The sequence below is a fragment of the Calidris pugnax genome, unplaced genomic scaffold, assembly GCF_001431845.1.
Source record: "Calidris pugnax isolate Ruff unplaced genomic scaffold, ASM143184v1 scaffold147, whole genome shotgun sequence".
NCBI lineage: Eukaryota > Metazoa > Chordata > Aves > Charadriiformes > Scolopacidae > Calidris > Calidris pugnax.
This window is the reverse complement of record NW_015092359.1, coordinates 4,190,854-4,207,624: the sequence shown is the minus strand read 5'-3', so window position 1 is coordinate 4,207,624 and position 16,771 is coordinate 4,190,854. Positions and strand designations below refer to the sequence as shown.

At 56.1% G+C, this 16,771-nt stretch overlaps 1 protein-coding gene across 1 annotated transcript in view; it reads right to left on the bottom strand.

Moving 5' to 3' along the window:
• Window positions 1-487: 487 nt before the first annotated feature.
• PYGB (phosphorylase, glycogen; brain) overlaps window positions 488-16,771 on the bottom strand; it is a 22,983-nt gene continuing 6,699 nt past the window's right edge. The window contains exons 3-20 of the mRNA XM_014962419.1: window positions 16,551-16,629; window positions 15,640-15,743; window positions 14,257-14,388; window positions 10,610-10,721; window positions 9,332-9,414; window positions 8,281-8,424; window positions 7,900-7,992; window positions 7,598-7,744; window positions 7,305-7,468; window positions 6,837-6,951; window positions 5,431-5,532; window positions 4,670-4,817; window positions 4,048-4,106; window positions 3,571-3,712; window positions 2,980-3,187; window positions 2,418-2,552; window positions 1,780-1,846; window positions 488-1,504 (exon numbers count right to left, since the gene is read on the bottom strand). Of these exons, the coding sequence (XP_014817905.1) occupies window positions 1,352-1,504; window positions 1,780-1,846; window positions 2,418-2,552; window positions 2,980-3,187; window positions 3,571-3,712; window positions 4,048-4,106; window positions 4,670-4,817; window positions 5,431-5,532; window positions 6,837-6,951; window positions 7,305-7,468; window positions 7,598-7,744; window positions 7,900-7,992; window positions 8,281-8,424; window positions 9,332-9,414; window positions 10,610-10,721; window positions 14,257-14,388; window positions 15,640-15,743; window positions 16,551-16,629 (2,187 nt within the window). The 3' untranslated portion in view covers window positions 488-1,351. The remainder of the gene's footprint in view (window positions 1,505-1,779; window positions 1,847-2,417; window positions 2,553-2,979; window positions 3,188-3,570; window positions 3,713-4,047; window positions 4,107-4,669; window positions 4,818-5,430; window positions 5,533-6,836; window positions 6,952-7,304; window positions 7,469-7,597; window positions 7,745-7,899; window positions 7,993-8,280; window positions 8,425-9,331; window positions 9,415-10,609; window positions 10,722-14,256; window positions 14,389-15,639; window positions 15,744-16,550; window positions 16,630-16,771) is intronic.

Below are 16,771 nucleotides of genomic sequence, written 5' to 3'. Positions count from 1 at the left end.
TCCCCCCCCCCCCCCGAGTTGGGCAGGTGAGGCGGGCGTGTGGCAGGGCTGGGTGGTAGAGATAAGCTCATAGCTGGGACTGAGCAAGTCTTTGTCTCTCTCCTGGAGCCCGGGGGGATGGGGGTCTGTGCCTGTTGTCTGGCTGCAGCTGAGGCTCTGCTTCCCCACTGGGGATGGGGGGAAAACAGGAGCTGCCCATGGGCTTTCTAGCGCAGGAGCCCTACGTGCCATTCGCAGGGCAAACCCAACGCTGTAACCCCCACCCCAGTGCCTACAGTCGACACGTCAGGGGTCCAGACTGACCTTTCTGTTGTCTGTGTGACGGTGCCAGCACCCCGACACCGTGCCACCTGCCAGGAGACCACATCCCACAAAGCCCCAGCTGAGGAAGGCCAGCGTGGCTTCAGGCGTCGTGGCCTAAACCTGCTGCCGGTTGAACCCTCCGGGCCTGGAGGTAGTGACAAGTCAGCCCAAAAATCAAACCAGCGGGTGTTCTGGTTGTTTTAATGAGTTGGTGTCACACAGGGGGAGTACTACACAGCGCTACGGGTGTTAACTCTGACCCCAGCAGCGGAGGGACAGGAGAGATGTGACAGACTTTCACCCCTCAGGTAGCACCCAGCGTAGGGCTGCGTCTGGAGAGCCAAGAGCCTGCTTGGGGGACTACGGGCCCAGCAGGGTCAGCCACCCAGCTGACCATGGCAGGTACAACCCTCTCTATGCAGACGTGGAAGTTAAAAATCCCTGGAGTGGCTTGGTTACTGGGCTTTTAGTTAGCAAAGAGGCTATGGCAAGCTCTGTGGCAAGGAAGTCGCTGCTCCCAGGCCCTCTCTCCTTCTCCTTGAGGCACGTAGCGTTTTGACATCGGTGCCTGCACTAGGGCCAGTGGATCGAACAGCCAGCTCTACCTTCTCTAGATGTTACTGGGGAAGGAGGTGACCAGAGGGAGACAGAGGGTGGCCTCTCCCCTAGCTTTGGGGCTGGAGGAGGATGCAAGACACTCTGTGTTGGCTAAACCTGCTCGTGGGGCAGGGCCAGGCTGGGTGCAGCGGGGAAGAGGGGAGGATTTAGTTGGAAAGCCCTTGTTAAGCACGGAGCACAGCTGTGGAAGACTTATCCGTGGTCATCTCACTAAAAGCACTATGCAGCACATGCAGGCTGGATACATGGGTACAAAGACAGAGTCCTTTCTCCTCTTCCTCAGTCAGGGCTCCTCCTCAGAGCATCGTTCTACCCTCCTGAGGGAAAGGCCATGTTCCTGCAGAGCCAAGCCCATCTGACTGGTGGTGAAATGCAGATGTGGCCTCCTGGGCTGGGAACCCATCCCTCCTTCCTTCCCTCTCTGCTTCCATTAATCCCGGGGGAGGTTGGGCGGGGGAATTTTTGTGGCAGAAGGCTCCACGCCCCAGATCTCCCTGGCGTACTCCGTGATGGTCCTGTCACTGGAGAACTTGCCCGAGCATGCAATGTTCCTGATGACTTTCTTAGTCCACTCCCGGGGGTCCTGGGAAGAGGAGATGCCGTGTCAGCAGTCTGTCCCCCACCTGGCTCTGTCCCAGGCCTGCAGCCTTGCGGGACACCAGATATGCCCGCTCGGCTGGTTTAAATGCTGTGGGGCCACCAAAGCAGCAAAACCTGCCTCACGCCCGTGCTACATGGTGTCTGTAAGAAGGGCTCCACAGGGGTTCCCTCATCCCAGCTCCCCCCCTCCCAGTCTCCCCACTGCCCTGTTATGGCCCAGGACCCCATCCTTCCTCCTCGATAGCGGGCAGCTCTTACCATGAACAGCTGGTCCACTTGGCCTTGGCATTTAATGTAGGCCTCGTAGTCGGCAAACACCTTGAACCTGAAACCCAAAGCAGAGAAAGGCTGGGGGTTTACCTGCTGTAGGGTCCCAGCCTGGCAGGACAGGACAGGACATTCAAGCTGGAGGGGAACAGATTTAGACTGGAGATTAGGAGAGGGTTCTTCACTGTGCGGGTGGTGGAGCACTGGAACAGGTTGCCCAGGGAGGTGGTTGAGGCCCCTTCCCTGGAGATATTCAAGGAGAGGCTCGACGAGGCCCTGGGCAACCTGGTCTAGTTGGGGGTGTCCCTGCTGACTGTGGGGAGGTTGGACTAGATGGCCTTTGGAGGTCCCTTCCGGCCTGGACAATTCTATGATTCTATGAGCTGGAGGTGTTCAAAAGATGGGTTGATGTAGTGCTGGGAGATACGGTTTAGTGACGGTGTTGCTTTTTGTTTGTTGTGTGGGTGCTCATTTTTGTCAAAATTAGGTTGACGGTTGGACAAGATGAGCTTTAAGGTCCCTTCCAACCTAGAAGATTCTGTGATCTTCTTGCGGGCAGGCAGGGCTCAGCCCCTGGGCAGGGGCGACCCAGGGCCAGCTGGGGAAGGGGGATGCTCGCCAGGACTCACCTGTCGTGATGCATGAGCATGTTGACCACGTCCCTGAAGCAACCAGGGTCTCGAGGGGAGAAAAACCCGCTGCTGATCTGGTCGATGGCCTGTCGCAGCTCCGGCAGCCGCTCGTAGTACTCCCGTGCGTTGTACCTGCCCCCAACAGAGACAGGGACTGACTGATGGCTCTCCCCTGGGACCCCAGCACCCACAGAGCAGGACCTGACGTGTCTGGGACAAGGATGTGCTACGGCCCTTAATTAAGGGGGTGCCTCGTTCCTGGGGCTGTGTCCATCGGAGCACCCTGAGAGTTGCTCCAAGACCAGGCATGGGGATAGAAACACTTTCTGTCCGGGCTCACAGCCATTCTGCTCTGGGTGAGCTGGGCTGCATCCTTGATGGACCATCCACTGACCACCCCAGGGTGGAAGCTGCCTCTAGCCCCAAGCCTTTTCCTTCTCCGGAGCTGCCCCGGGAGAAGGATGTCCCTCCCAGAGCTCACTGCTCTCCCTGCCAGAGCTGGGACCCGTATCCCCATCTGACAAGCCCCAGCACGCGTTGGGCTCTCCCCAGCACCAACCCTCGGCGATCCAGGGCCTCCACATCCTCCACCCGCATGCCGAAGATGAAGAGGTTTTCTTCGCCCGCCTCCTCGGCCATCTCCACGTTGGCCCCATCCATGGTACCGATGGTGAGGGCCCCGTTCACCATGAACTTCATGTTGCCGGTACCCGAGGCCTCCGTGCCGGCTGTGGAGATCTGCTGGGAGAGATCTGCCGCCGGGATCACTGTCGGGTGCAAGAGAGGTAGGAGTTAATCCCTTGGCAGTCTACAGCTCCCCACGACCCAGGCCCAGGATAGCAAAACACGACCCTGGGCATCTGCTGCCCACGACCCAGGCCCAGGATAGCAAAACAGGATAGCATCTGCCGGGGGCCCTGCTGACCCCCAACCTCAGCCCAAACAGCGTGGTTTTGGGGCCAGAGCCGGGCTCAGCCCTGCCACAACCCCACGCGGCTGCTGTCACTCCTGCATGATGTGTGTAGCCTTCAGGTCCCTCCTAAGTGAGAGCCAGGTGACCTGCCATGACAGCCTCTCAGGCCAGCCAGTTTCTGGGCTCAGCTGGGACATTCCCAGCTCCTGAGGTGCGATTACCCGAGACCCGACCTACCCTTCTCAGCCAAGGACACCCTGTAGTTCTCCAGGAAGATGACCTTGAGCTTGTCCCCCACGTAAGGATCGTTGTTGATGACCTCCCCGATGGACGTGATGAGTTTGATGATCATCTTGGCCATGTGGTAGCCAGGGGCCGCCTGAAGAAGAGCAGCCCAGAAAATGGTGAAGGCTTTTTAAGGAAGGGAGAGCGTGAGAGGTGCCAGCGTGGGTCCTCGCCACGGGGAGAAGCTGGGCCTCGCTTCTGCTGTTCACATGGATCAGCAAAAACACCCTACTGGGAGGAGAAATCCTGAGCCACGGGGAAAGAGCGAGGGAGCCTTGTGCAGTCTGATAAGTCCATGAAGGTGTCTCCTGAAGAGCCCACCAGCAGACACACGCTGGGCTAACCTACAGTGGGGCCACGGAAAGGGGACAGCACCTCCCCCACATCCCCCCCGAGCCACACGAGCACCGAGCCTGGAACGCAGGTTACCTTTCCTCCGATCATAATAGTCCTGGGCACGAAGGATTTGGATGGGTCGCTTCTGATACCTGAAAAGAGCAGGGCACAGCACAGCTGAAGCGAAGATGAACCGGACAAGAGTTTATTACGTGCATCAGAGGTGGGCTGGGATCCGTGTCACGTGGACCCAGCAAACTTGGAGGACCCTGAAGCCCAACCAGACATCTGCCGGAGCTCTGCTGGGTGAAAACGGGCCGCCAAGTCCTCGGAGAACCGCTCAAGCCAGCACAATGCGGAGCTCCAATGACTTGGCTCCCTTTGGGAATGGGCAGGGGGTCAGTGCACACACTGGGGAGGGGGATTTTAACTTGCACCAGGTTGGTCCTAACACCCGTGGTACAAATGTGGGGGTTACCTGCACCCTGGGACCCAACGGGGCTGGAGACGTGGGCTGTGAGCTTTTCCTCGAGATCTCTACAACCCTTCAGACACTCTCTTCTTGGAGAGAAACCCCTCGTGGCAGGAGGGCAGAGCTAGGCTCAGGAGACTTTGGCCACCAGCTGGCATGTTCTTACATGGGAACCCTGGCAGTGAGAGGGTGGGGGGAGCAGGGGGGGGACACCCCTTGCCTGCCAGCCCAGGCAGGACTTACGGTTGTAGAGGGTGATGGCATGCAGGCAGTTCAGCAGCTGCCGCTTGTACTCGTGGATTCGCTTGACCTGAACATCAAACATGGACGAAGGGTTGATCTTGACTTTGTACTGCTCCTCCAAGTAGGCTGCAAACTTCAGCTTGTTCTCCTGGTGAGAGAATCTGATGAGGAACAGGCACAGGGTTCCCAGGCCTTGCCTCAGAAGCTTTGCTGCCGGGATGTTCCTGGGAGCACAGTGCCTTCTCCCCACCCCAGCCCTGCCTCCAGTCCTCAGAAGCTTTGCTGCCGGGATGTTCCTGGGAGCACAGTGCCTTCTCCCCACCCCGGCCCTGCCTCCAGTGCACAAGTCTTGTGAGGAGCAGCTGAGAGAGCTGGGGGTGTTCAGCCTGGAGAAAAGGAGGCTGAGGGGAGACCTTCTCGCTCTCTCCAACTCCCTGAAAGGAGGGTGTAGCCAGGGGGGGGTCGGTCTCTTCTCCCAAGGAACAGGCGACAGGACAAGAGGAAATGGCCTCAAGTTGCACCAGGGGAGGTTCAGGTTGGAGATTAGGAAAAATTTTTCCACAGAAAGGGTTCTCAAGCCTTGGAATGGGCTGCCCAGGGAAGGGGTTGAGGCACCATCCCTGGAGGTGTTCAAAAGATGGGTTGACATGGTGCTGGGGGACATGGTTTAGTGATGGGGTTTTTGTCAGAGTTGGGTTGATGGTTGGACTAGATGATCTTGAGGGTTCCTTCCAACCTAGATGATTCTATGATTGTATTACCTGTTTGACTTTCGCCACATCCCTGATAAAAGTCTCGTTATTGATGAAATCCAGTAGCTTCTTCAGCTGGCTCAGATCTGTGATAAAGTCTTCCCCGATTTTCTAAAAGAACAAACCGAGAGAGGGATGTCCCACCAGCGAGACACCTCGCCCAGTCCACAACTGAGCTTCCTCAGCAGAGATGCCACAGTCTGGCTGGGAACTGGAAGAGGCAACTCTGGTCAGAAAAAGGGGTACAGTTTCATAGGACTTTCACAGGACTTGGGGATTCTAATTGACAAGGGGCTGAACATGAGCCAGCAGTGTGCCCAGGTGGCCAAGAAAGCCAATGGCATCTTGGCTTGTATCAGAAATAGTGTGACCAGCAGAAGCAGGGAGGTGATTGTCCCCCTGTACTCAGCACTGGTGAGGCCACACCTGGAGTATTGTGTCCAGTTTTGGGGCACCTCAATCCAAGAGAGATCTTGAGGTGCTGGAGCGAGTGCAGAGGAGGGCAACGAAACTGGTGAAGGGCCTGGAGAATAAATCGTATGAAGAACAATTGAGGAAGCTGGGACTGTTTGGTTTGAGGAAGAGGAGGCTGAGGGGAAACCTCATCACTCTGCAACTACTTGAAAGGACACTGTAGAGAGGTTGGGGCTGGTCTCTTCTTCCAGGTGCTAGAACAAGATGGAATGGATTCAAGCTGCAACAGGGTAGGTTTAGACTGGACACTAGGAAGAAATTCTTCACAGAAAGAGTGGTCGGGCATTGGAACAGGCTGCCCAGGGAGGGGGTTGAGTCCCCATCCCTGGATGTGTTTAAGGGACGTTTAGATGTGGTGTTGGGGGATATGGTGTAGGGGAGAACTTTGTAGAGTAGGGTAGATGGTTGGACTCGATGATCCCAAGGGTCTTTTCCAACCCAAATGATTCTATGATATGGTGAGGTTACTTCTTTGTGTCATCAGAGAACCCAAAGGTACAGGGGAAACAAGTCCTTCTCTCTCAAGGGGCTTTAGATGAGCAGGACATTAAGGTACATTTAATTGCAGGATGTTCTTCAGCTACGGCATGGTGCAGCGTGAAGTAAAAACCTCCACTAAAGGGCCTGGTCAACAAAGGGGACAGAACTGGGGCTGGAGCTCTGAGGGAGCTCCTTTGTGCCTGGGAAGCCAAATGCTTTTGCAGACACCCCATTCCACACCCCACGGCACTGTCTCACAGGTTGGGTGGAGCCACCACGAGGGCACGGATCCAAATTTCTACAACTGTTTTGGCCAACTCCTCATCACTGATGTTAAAGCCCAGCCAGCCTCACACCTACGTGTGCAACAGGCGTGCTCCTGCCAGGCTGTCCTCACTCACACCCGCCAGACGAAGAGGTGATGGTGTCCAGCCCTTCAGCTTCAGCTGCTTGCGACTCACCTCGGCGATAACGTCAGCCAGCCCCGGGTTGCAGAGCAGGAGCCAGCGCCTCGGCGTGATCCCGTTCGTCTTGTTCTGAAACTTCTCCGGCTCCAGCTCATAGAAGTCCTTGAACCTGGAACACCAGGGAGCTCTGAACCATCTGCCACCACCCGGAGCTTCAGCTGGGCCCCGCGCTGTACGTGCTCCCGACTCGGGGCGGTCTCTGTGGGTCTCCCCATAACAACCATGACCTCCCTTCTGCTGCCTCTCACCCCTTTCCTCAGCCATAATGCCAAGGGTTTCACTAGAAGCTCCAAAGGGAAGTGAATTAGACCTTGCACACGTGTGAACGAGATGGTTTCCTCAGCCTGGGGTGGGGGGGGGGACATGCCCAGCACGGCAACCAAAGCAGACCTTGACACCTGATGGTTCCAACTAGCCCCACCCCCAGAGAGGGTTTGTGCCGTGGGTGTCCCCCAAACTCACACTGAGTTCTTGACGATGTCCGAGTGGATGCGGGCCACGCCGTTGACCGCGTGGGAGCCGATGACGCAGAGGTGCGCCATGTTAATGCGTTTGCAGTCTCCTTCCTCGATCACCGACATCCTCCGGAGGCGGTCAATGTCCCCCGGGTAGAGAGCTGCCACCCGCTGCAAGCAGGAAGAAAAAGGGGACATCAGTGACCCGGCGGCAGGGCCTAGGAACATTCCCCTCCTAAAGGCAGCCAGATCAAGACCCTCCCAGAGCTCCCACAGCCTGCGACCAGCCCAGTCCCTTACGTCCAGATGCATTTGGTTGAGGGCGTAAATGATCTCCAGGTGACGTGGCAGGAGCTTTTCAAACATGGAGACCGGCCAGCGCTCCAGGGCTTCGGGCAGCACCGTGTGGTTGGTGTAGGCACAGGTCCGTTTCGTGATCTCCCAGGCCTGTGTTACAGACAGCAGGTTAACACACACGTGTGTGTGTGTGTGTGTGTGTGTGTGTGTCTCTGGGCCAGGAGGGGAAAGGAAACCCCACGTGAGGACGGGACGGCAGCTCCTTCCCCTTCAAGGTTGGGCAGGGACCTCCCAGCTCTTCTTACCTTGTCCCAGTCCACCTTCTCCACATCCACCAGGATCCGCATGAGCTCTGGGATGGACAGGGCAGGGTGGGTGTCATTTAGCTGAATAGCCACCTGCAACACAGACTTGCTGGGCTCAGATCTGGCACCTCAACACGCAGGGGGTTGAGGTGAGGGCCAGCCTCAAGCCTCTTCTCACGTCACACATCCCAGAACCAAGAGCTCCCAGGAACGGAGCCATTCAACCTTTGCAAATTTTACTCCCTTTTTCTTTTTTCCTCCTGGGAAAATAGGCTCTGAATTGTCAGGGTCTTTCTGTACATTCCCCTTACCCGGTCCTGAGCACCCCGCTCTCCCTCAGGTCTGGCTGAAATGCCCCCCAGACTCTGCCCACAAACTCACCTTGTCTGGGAAGGTTTCAAAGCATGTTCTCACAGGGTCTCGACAGCCAAATTTGGAGGACTTGAAGCGGCGAATGATGTCTTGGAGGGTAGCAGCCACCACGAAGTACTCCTGTTTCAGCCGCAGCTCCTTGCCTTCAAAGAACTGCCAAGTGAGGAGACCACAGCCATCAGTTGGCAGCCAAACCCCTGGGGACGCTCCCATCCATGCTGATGGGCTTCCCATCACAGGTTCAGCACCTCATGATGGCAAAGGTGGATGTTCCTCATCCTGCCTCTGATGGGGCAGCAGCTGTAGGGGCTGACAAGGAGCTCAGCATCCCAACCAGCTGCCTCCAGAGGGCAACAGAACCTGCCATGTCCATGCTGCTCCTCCACAGCCAGCGCAGCTCCCTCCCTCACTGCCAAGACCCTCTGTAGGATTTTTTTTGGACCGAGGATTCCGGATATCCTGTGGCAACCAGGAGCCAGCGTCTCTGGACACACCAGCTGCCTCCCATGCTCTCCACACATCACCCGGGTATATTTTAAAAGAGCAGAAGGAATAAAGTGCAGGAGAGGAGCTTTTGCAGCACAGATGCTAATCCCTGACTAGACAGCGAGGGCTTTTTGATCCTTTTGGACCCTTTTGGATCCGGTGCTCAGGGAGCGTGTGGCCTGGGCCAGTCCCTGCAGTGAGAAATCCTTTGCATTGGGGCTGGAGCTGAGTCATCCCCTCATGGCCGCCTCTGAAATGACATCTTACTTTCCCAAAAGGGGAAGCCACCTCAATGGGCAACGGCCTTGAATTCGAAGGGGTAAGATGTCCTCCCCTCCTTGCAGCAGGGAACGTGGCAGCTATACAATATTGGCCAGACTCTGCCACCAGTCAGCAGAGACCCTCTGAAGAGAATTACGGGACCAACCTAGCCTACCAAAAAATCCTCTAACCGGAACGATAAACATCAGGTGGCTGTGACCTCCCAGTTATCTCCTTGTTTGCAAGCACAGCTACGGGGAGGATGACCCCAAGCAGGAGGAAAAGGGAGGAGAGAGAGAGAGCTGTCACTCACGTTGTCATTCGGGTACAGGACTCTGGAGATGTTCTCTGCCAGGTTTCGGTCCAACACCGCCTCGATGTAGTCACCCACGTTGACTGCAGCGAGAGAGAAAGACACAGGGAGGGCTGGAGCAGCTGTAGAGATTCAGGCAGGTCCCTGACACCGTGCTTTTCCCTCTTCTCTCAGAGAGAGATTTGCAACGGGAACATCTGGGCTGGTATTAATGAAATATGAGCAGGAACATACGTGTGTGAAAGGCAGCAGAGGGACAGGAGGAGAGAGGGTAACAGAAAAACTGCATCTTCACGCAGTTTCTCATAACACAGAGAGCAGGAAGGACAGAGGAGATACTGGGGACAGATTACAGCAAGAGAAGGCAGAAAAAGGAAGCGAGTGACCAGCCGTCTTGGTTAAGGACTAAGGAGAAAATGGGGCAGAGCAAAGAAGCACGATGAGCACAATCACACTCGACTCCCAAAGGCTACAAAAGGCTCATCCGAAACCCAGCTCGCAGCTGCCCATCAAGAATTGAGGAGACATTATGAGCACTTGAGAGCCATCCTCCCTCGTCCCACCCAAGCTCTCCTGGCAGGGCTGCTTGGACACACACACCTCTGCCCTTGCCAGTATGGGAAGGATAAATCACTCATGTTTAAAACCTTCCCCTGCTGTAACAGCCTGGCGTTTGGTAGGTTAGTTGCCCTGTATCTGCTCTTCAGCACTGCAGTTAGAGCCTGAAGAATTCCCCTGAGAGGTCACAGAAGGAAACCAAGAGTGAGGTGGACTGTGCTGCTCTTCTCCTTCAGCACTAAGGGATGATGCTTGCAGGGAAGTGACCCCCCGTGGCAAGTCAGGAGCTCCTTTGCAGCTCCTTCAGTGACGTGGGGAACGCAGTGGCAGGTGGTCTATCCCTCGGGGGAAGGCACAGGGCAGGTTTTGAGAGGATGGTAAGCACGATGGGGACAGAAGGAAGACAGATGGGTGCCCTGGAAGCGTTTTGAGGTTGTGTGATCCACGGGTGTGCAAGCAGCGTTGTGTTTGGAAGCAGCCAGGAGGTATGGAAGGGGCCAGATGGGGAGTGCTGTGCCAACAACCATGTCCCAGCCTGGCCAGAGGAGAGGCAGCGGGGGGAATCTAAGCGTTTTGAGGTTGTGTGATCCACGGGTGTGCAAGCAGCGTTGTGTTTGGAAGCAGCCAGGAGGTATGGAAGGGGCCAGATGGGGAGTGCTGTGCCAACAACCGTGTCCCTGGCCTGGCCAGAGGAGAGGCAGCGGGGGGGATCGCACTTACACTCTTGGAGGTTGAAGTCATTGGGCGCTTTTGCAGACCACAGCCTCATGGTGTTCACAGTGTTGTTCTTGTATCCTGGCACCGGCGTGTCGTAAGGCATAGCAAGGACAACCTGCAAAAAGGACAGGATCCCCCCCCCGATTAGCGGCACGGTGGGCTCAGAGAAGGTGGGAAAGTGGCTGAATCCTCTACAGGAAGAACCCAGAGGATGCAGACAGCTCCTGGCTGTGGTAAGGATCTCACCTCAACTAAAACACACCTTCCCTGCTCTCATGGGCACTTCCAGCAGCCAATAGAGAAGCGTTAATAGGAGAAGTAGAGCTGCCTGGAGCTTCACTGACAAGCTGGAGTTCCAAGCCCATCAATGAAATGTAAGAGAGAGATGCAAGCAACCTGCTGACCTTCCTCTACCAAGTGCTGTACCTATTAACCACCAGAGCACTGGAAGCGTCCCAGCTGGGATTCTGTCTGTGCTGGGGTAGGGCCAGGACAGCTGGGACCTTTGTGTTTCCATCTAGGATAAACTCCACAGCCTGAATCCTGCCCGTTAGCCTCCTGCAGCCTGCCAGGACCAAACCCTACCAACCACAGAGGACCGTTCCCAAAGCAGTTCCCCCAACTGTCAAGGCCTTTTTGACCCTGTCTGGGTAAATCCACTGAGATTTCCAGCCCCCGAAATGAACAGGGGTGCAAAACTGTTAATGTAGCCTCCGGATGATGCTTAAGCATCAGGATGCTGCATGCACGGCTACAGGGAGCAGCAGTGGGGCTCCCAGCTCAGATGACACTAGCCAGGCAAGGCACGGGTGTGCTTCCAAGCTTGTGGGCTGCAGCTCCAACATCTCCGTGCCTCCAGACCTCCTGAGCAGCGAGGCAAGGCCCCCATCCCTCCCCTCCCCGATCTCAGCCTGGAACAAAGAGGCTGTGGGCTTCTGCCAGAAGAGCTGAGCAGCGTGCTGGCTCCATCAGCGCGGAGCCTGGGCTGTGCCTCTCTGACCCTGGCAAAAGGACCAGGCATCCTCCTGAGCACAAGTCAGCGTGTACTGGCACGACAGCCCGGCTGTCCCCAAGCAAAGATGCGAGGAGGCAGCGGAGAACTGAGGGAGCTGCGCTCACAGGGCAGGGAAAACCCAGGCAGATCAGCAGGTTGGCCCCGAGCAGCCTCTTCGCGCTGGCGTCAGCAACACCTCCCCTCCCGGGAGAAGCAGCAAGAGCTCGGGCTCTCCAAGCTGCTCTGACCAGCTCCCAACATGGAAGCGGGCAGAAAGCCTGCCCTGCCCGAGCCACGGGACTGGGGCACACATCACATGAACCGAGAGATGCTATATTTGGAGATGGCATTCTTTGGCTTTTTCGAGCCTTTCCAACTCGTTTCCCTTAACGGCGCTATCTGAAAATCCACCTCCTTGTAAGAAGCAGCGTTTCCACGGCGCTGCTTGGGTTCCCTGAAACCCCGGGCTAGTGCTTGGGGTCAGAAGAGCACATCGAAAGGCGATGGCACTCGGTCCCAAAGGGGACGTCTGCTTCACCAGAGGGTGCCTCCATGCTGTTCAACGGGGCTGTGGTGTTGAACCCCTGCACTGTGTGTGTCCTGGGAATGGCCTAGGTGACCGCACAGCCTTCAACAACCAGGGGCCCTGGAAAAGAACCCAGTTTATTTCCCCTCTGAGCAGGCCCAGGCAACTCTGCAACTGAGCTTCAGCAGCTCTTGGCGCTGAGGAGAATGCCTTGGCTTTAAGACTGCGCGCTCCTCGAACGGCCAGAGCTGGTTCATCAGGCTGAGAGACCCTGGAATATTATGGGAACAAAGCTAGCTCATGTCCCTGAATCCCAGAGAAACTCATAGAATCATAGAATAGAACCACAGAATCATCTAGGTTGGAAGGAACCCTCAAGATCATCTAGTCCAACCATCAACCTAAGTCTGACAAAAAACCCATCACAAAACCATGTCCCCCAGCACCACGTCAACCCGTCTTTTGAACACCTCCAGGGATGGTGCCTCAACCCCTTCCCTGGGCAGCCCATTCCAAGGCTTGAGAACCCTTTCAGTGGAAAAATTTTTCCTAATCTCCAACCTGAACCTCCCCTGGTGCAATTTGAGGCCATAAGTCCTTCCTTTGTAGCCCTTCCTTTCTCCATCCTGGGCAGTGCTTAGACAGGAGAGGCTAAAACATCTTCAATCCTCTTAGTAAATCTCTTTAAAGCTTGCCTCCCTCAGACTGGAATGCATTTACGGCCTGGCAGCCTGTGCTCTGAGCAGGCATGTGCTCCTGGAGCACAGCGCTACCTCCCCAGCTGTGGGGGGCTGGAGAAGCGTTTGCTCTCCACAATGCCACAGAAGAAGGCCTCCAGGCAGATTGGAGACTTGAGACCATGCCCACAGCCTGCCCTGACAGCACTCTACCCATCAGGCAGGTCCGGGAAAGAGAAACTTGCTGTCATCCCAGGAGTCAAACTCCCAGGGGATTGCTCCATAGCCACCCCACGAGAGGAATCTCCACCCACAGCAGCAGCACCAGAACCATCTGCAAAACCACTGGGTTTGAGCGAGCGGTAGCCAGGAGCAGTGCGGAAGGAGCCAGAGATGCAGCCCTCCTCCGACATAAATCCATGCAAGCCTCTGGGGTTTCACCCTGGAGATCAATAGAGAAGGAGGCCCCAGCTGATCTGAAGTTACAGCTGCGACTGAGCATGGTCCCTCTTTTTCCTCAAACCCTGCTGCAGCCGTAGCCAACGAAGTCACCTTCTTAATTACAAGGGCAGCAAGAGTTTTCTCAGACTGTGAGAGAAGAGTCCGTGGAAAAATTTTTCCTAATCTCCAACCTGAACCTCCCCTGGTGCAATTTGAGGCCATAAGTCCTTCCTTTGTAGTCCTTCCTTTCTCCATCCTGGGCAGTGCTTAGACAGGAGAGGCTAAAACATCTTCAATCCTCTTAGTAAATCTCTTTAAAGCTTGCCTCCCTCAGACTGGAATGCATTTACGGCCTGGCAGCCTGTGCTCTGAGCAGGCACGTGCTCCTGGAGCACAGCGCTACCTCCCCAGCTGTGGGGGGCTGGAGAAGCGTTTGCTCTCCACAATGCCACAGAAGAAGGCCTCCAGGCAGATTGGAGACTTGAGACCATGCCCACAGCCTGCCCTGACAGCACTCTACCCATCAGGCAGGTCCGGGAAAGAGAAACTTGCTGTCATCCCAGGAGTCAAACTCCCAGGGGATTGCTCCATAGCCACCCCACGAGAGGAATCTCCACCCACAGCAGCAGCACCAGAACCATCTGCAAAACCACTGGGTTTGAGCGAGCGGTAGCCAGGAGCAGTGCGGAAGGAGCCAGAGATGCAGCCCTCCTCCGACATAAATCCATGCAAGCCTCTGGGGTTTCACCCTGGAGATCAATAGAGAAGGAGGCCCCAGCTGATCTGAAGTTACAGCTGCGACTGAGCATGGTCCCTCTTTTTCCTCAAACCCTGCTGCAGCCGTAGCCAACGAAGTCACCTTCTTAATTACAAGGGCAGCAAGAGTTTTTTCAGACTGTGAGAGAAGAGAAGTCTGACCACCTCAGCCAGCCTGGGGACAGACAGACTCTCCCATCTCCATGCCACCCTGGCCTGTCCTCCCCAAGTCCAGCATGGAGAGAGATGTTGGTACCTGGGTGTCCACCCACTTCACACCCTCGGGGGTGTGTTCCACGCGGCCGTAGAAGTGCACGGGGAGCATGTACTCCGGGCGAGCTTTCTCCCAGGGGTTGCCGTAGCGTAGCCAGTCATCGGCCTCCTCCACCTGCAAAAGAGGCAAACGGGGTTCAAGTGGTGGCTTGTGTCTCCAAGTGAAGGCTCAACTGGGCTCTCCAAAAGGTGGTCCCCAGCTTAAAAGCAAAGCTTTAATAAGCTGGCTTTAAAAACGGATATGTGGAGGCCTCTAGAGGACAGCTGGGCTTTTTGAAACATGGATGGCTACATCAACATGATGATGGACTATATCCATCATCGTGGATGACTACATGGACGGCTACTACAAAGCCTCTATGGGTTTTGTAGAGGTGGATGGGTTTAAACCATCCAAACTGCACAGACCATCGCACTCAGTCTCTCTCAAGGGCTTGACATGCAGTTTGACCATGATATGTAGGCCTATGTGTGTTCCCTAGAAGCCCATCTGCGATGTTCCTGGCCACAAACCATCCCCTGTAAGCCAGGTCTTGCTAACTGCTCTGCCCTCTGCCAGAGGGGACCTCTCCTCTCTGCTCATAACAGCGCCAAGGGGAGTGAATTCAGCAGAGCCACCAAGGCTGATGTGCACCGGGAACCCCTCTGAGGGGTTCCTCTGAGGCTGAGGCACTTGGAGAGACACTCGGTGCCTGCAGGCGCTTCTCTGCCAGGCGAGGGGCAGGTCTGAGCCACAACCCAGCAGTTGCCACCACCCCTGTTCTTTTTTAAGTAACATCAAGCCAATTACAGTGGATGCTTCCCCCCCCACCACCACCGTTTTCACCATTTATAGGGCTTAGCACTGCAGCTTCTTTGTGGGGAAGGACGAAAAAAACCAACCCTCAAACCTCTCACCCTTCCTGACTTACGGAGAGCTATTTTAAGGGGAAAAAAAAAAAAAGGGTCCTTTATGCTCAGAAACAAGGCAAGTCTCCTAATGGAAACCATTTCCAGACATACACTGGGGAAAACTCCCAGCTGGGGCAGTTTTTTTAGCTTATTTTCACTTGCAAAATATTACGATGCTACAGGAGAGCCCCTGTTGAAGCCCCTGCTGCACGTATCACAGGGAACCTGCAGGAGCTGCAGCACCCCAAGCGCTTGCATGTTCAAATTCATCCTCCACCAGCCACCTTCGTTAGGTGCTCAGCCACATCTCCATCCTTAGCTCGACTCCTTGCCAGGCTGGGCTCAAACGCCCAGTTTATGACCAGCCCCAGGCACCACAAGCGTTGTTTGTGTGGCAAGACCTCCTCCATAGGCAGAGGTGTCCACCGCAGCATGGAAGAGAAGGAGAGAGGGTGACTTGAGTTTGCCAACGTACCTGCCAGCCATCAACAATCTTCTGGTTGAAGATGCCGAACTCGTAGCGGATGCCGTATCCGTACGCCGCCAGCCCCAGTGTGGCCATGGAGTCCAGGAAGCAAGCTGGAAGAGCAGAGCACGGTCACGTTGCAAGGAACCTCAACCTCATCGCTCGCTGCACAGGGGTGAGGAGCTACCACAACCAACAGCGCTGAAAACATGTATTACTCAGAGGAAACCCACGTACAGAAGGGGACAGATGGGGACAGCCCGCAGCAGGGTCCCACGCACAACCTCCCGAGCCACCACAAACACCCCAACGTTGGTGGTGGCAAGGACAGACGGCCAAAAATCTAAATCCAGCTCCATCGCAGAGAAGTCTTCGAAACTTGCCCGAGGTGCCCACACCTTGCTCTAAGCCTGTCTCCCTGGTAAAGCAGGGCTTCTGCCCCCGACTCGCTGCTCCACCAGCTCTTCCCTACCATCACTTCCAAAGCAAACCCTTCCAGCCCTCTGTCCTGGGCAGCCCTGGCAAAGATCAGCCCTGGCATTCCCTCCACGTCGGGGAGCTCTCGTATCTCCTGCAGTCCCGTGGGACAGGCAGACTAAAATAGCAGCCGACAATCTGCCTACGTGAGAGCAGCTCCCAAAAGTGAGAGATTTCACAGGGAGGTGAGAATAAAGGCTCCAGACGGGCCTCTTTCAGCCGCAGCCTCGTCACAGATGACAAAATTCCATCTCCTGGATGCTCTTCCCGGGGAGGAGGCTCATTTCTGGCCAGCCAGGAGGGCACCACGCTGCTGAAGGGCTGAGGTCTGCATGCTGTCCCCCTGCGGGGGTGGCAGCAAGGCTGTGACAGCCTCCAGCCAGGTCACCCTCAGTCCCCTGCGTGCTCTGTGTGAGGAGGGGGCTCCCCTCTCCCCGTATTACCTGCCAGGCGGCCCAGGCCTCCGTTTCCCAGCCCAGCATCTTCTTCGATTTCTTCCAGCTCCTCCAAGTCCAAACCCAGCTATTGGGGGAAAAGCCACAGCAAAACACGTCAGCGCCCGAAGCCCAGGAGCTGCTCCCCAAGGAGAGCAAGCACAGATCCCAAACCAACCCACGCCACAGGAAATTAAACCCACGGGGGTCTCTGCATCCCTCCCCCCCAG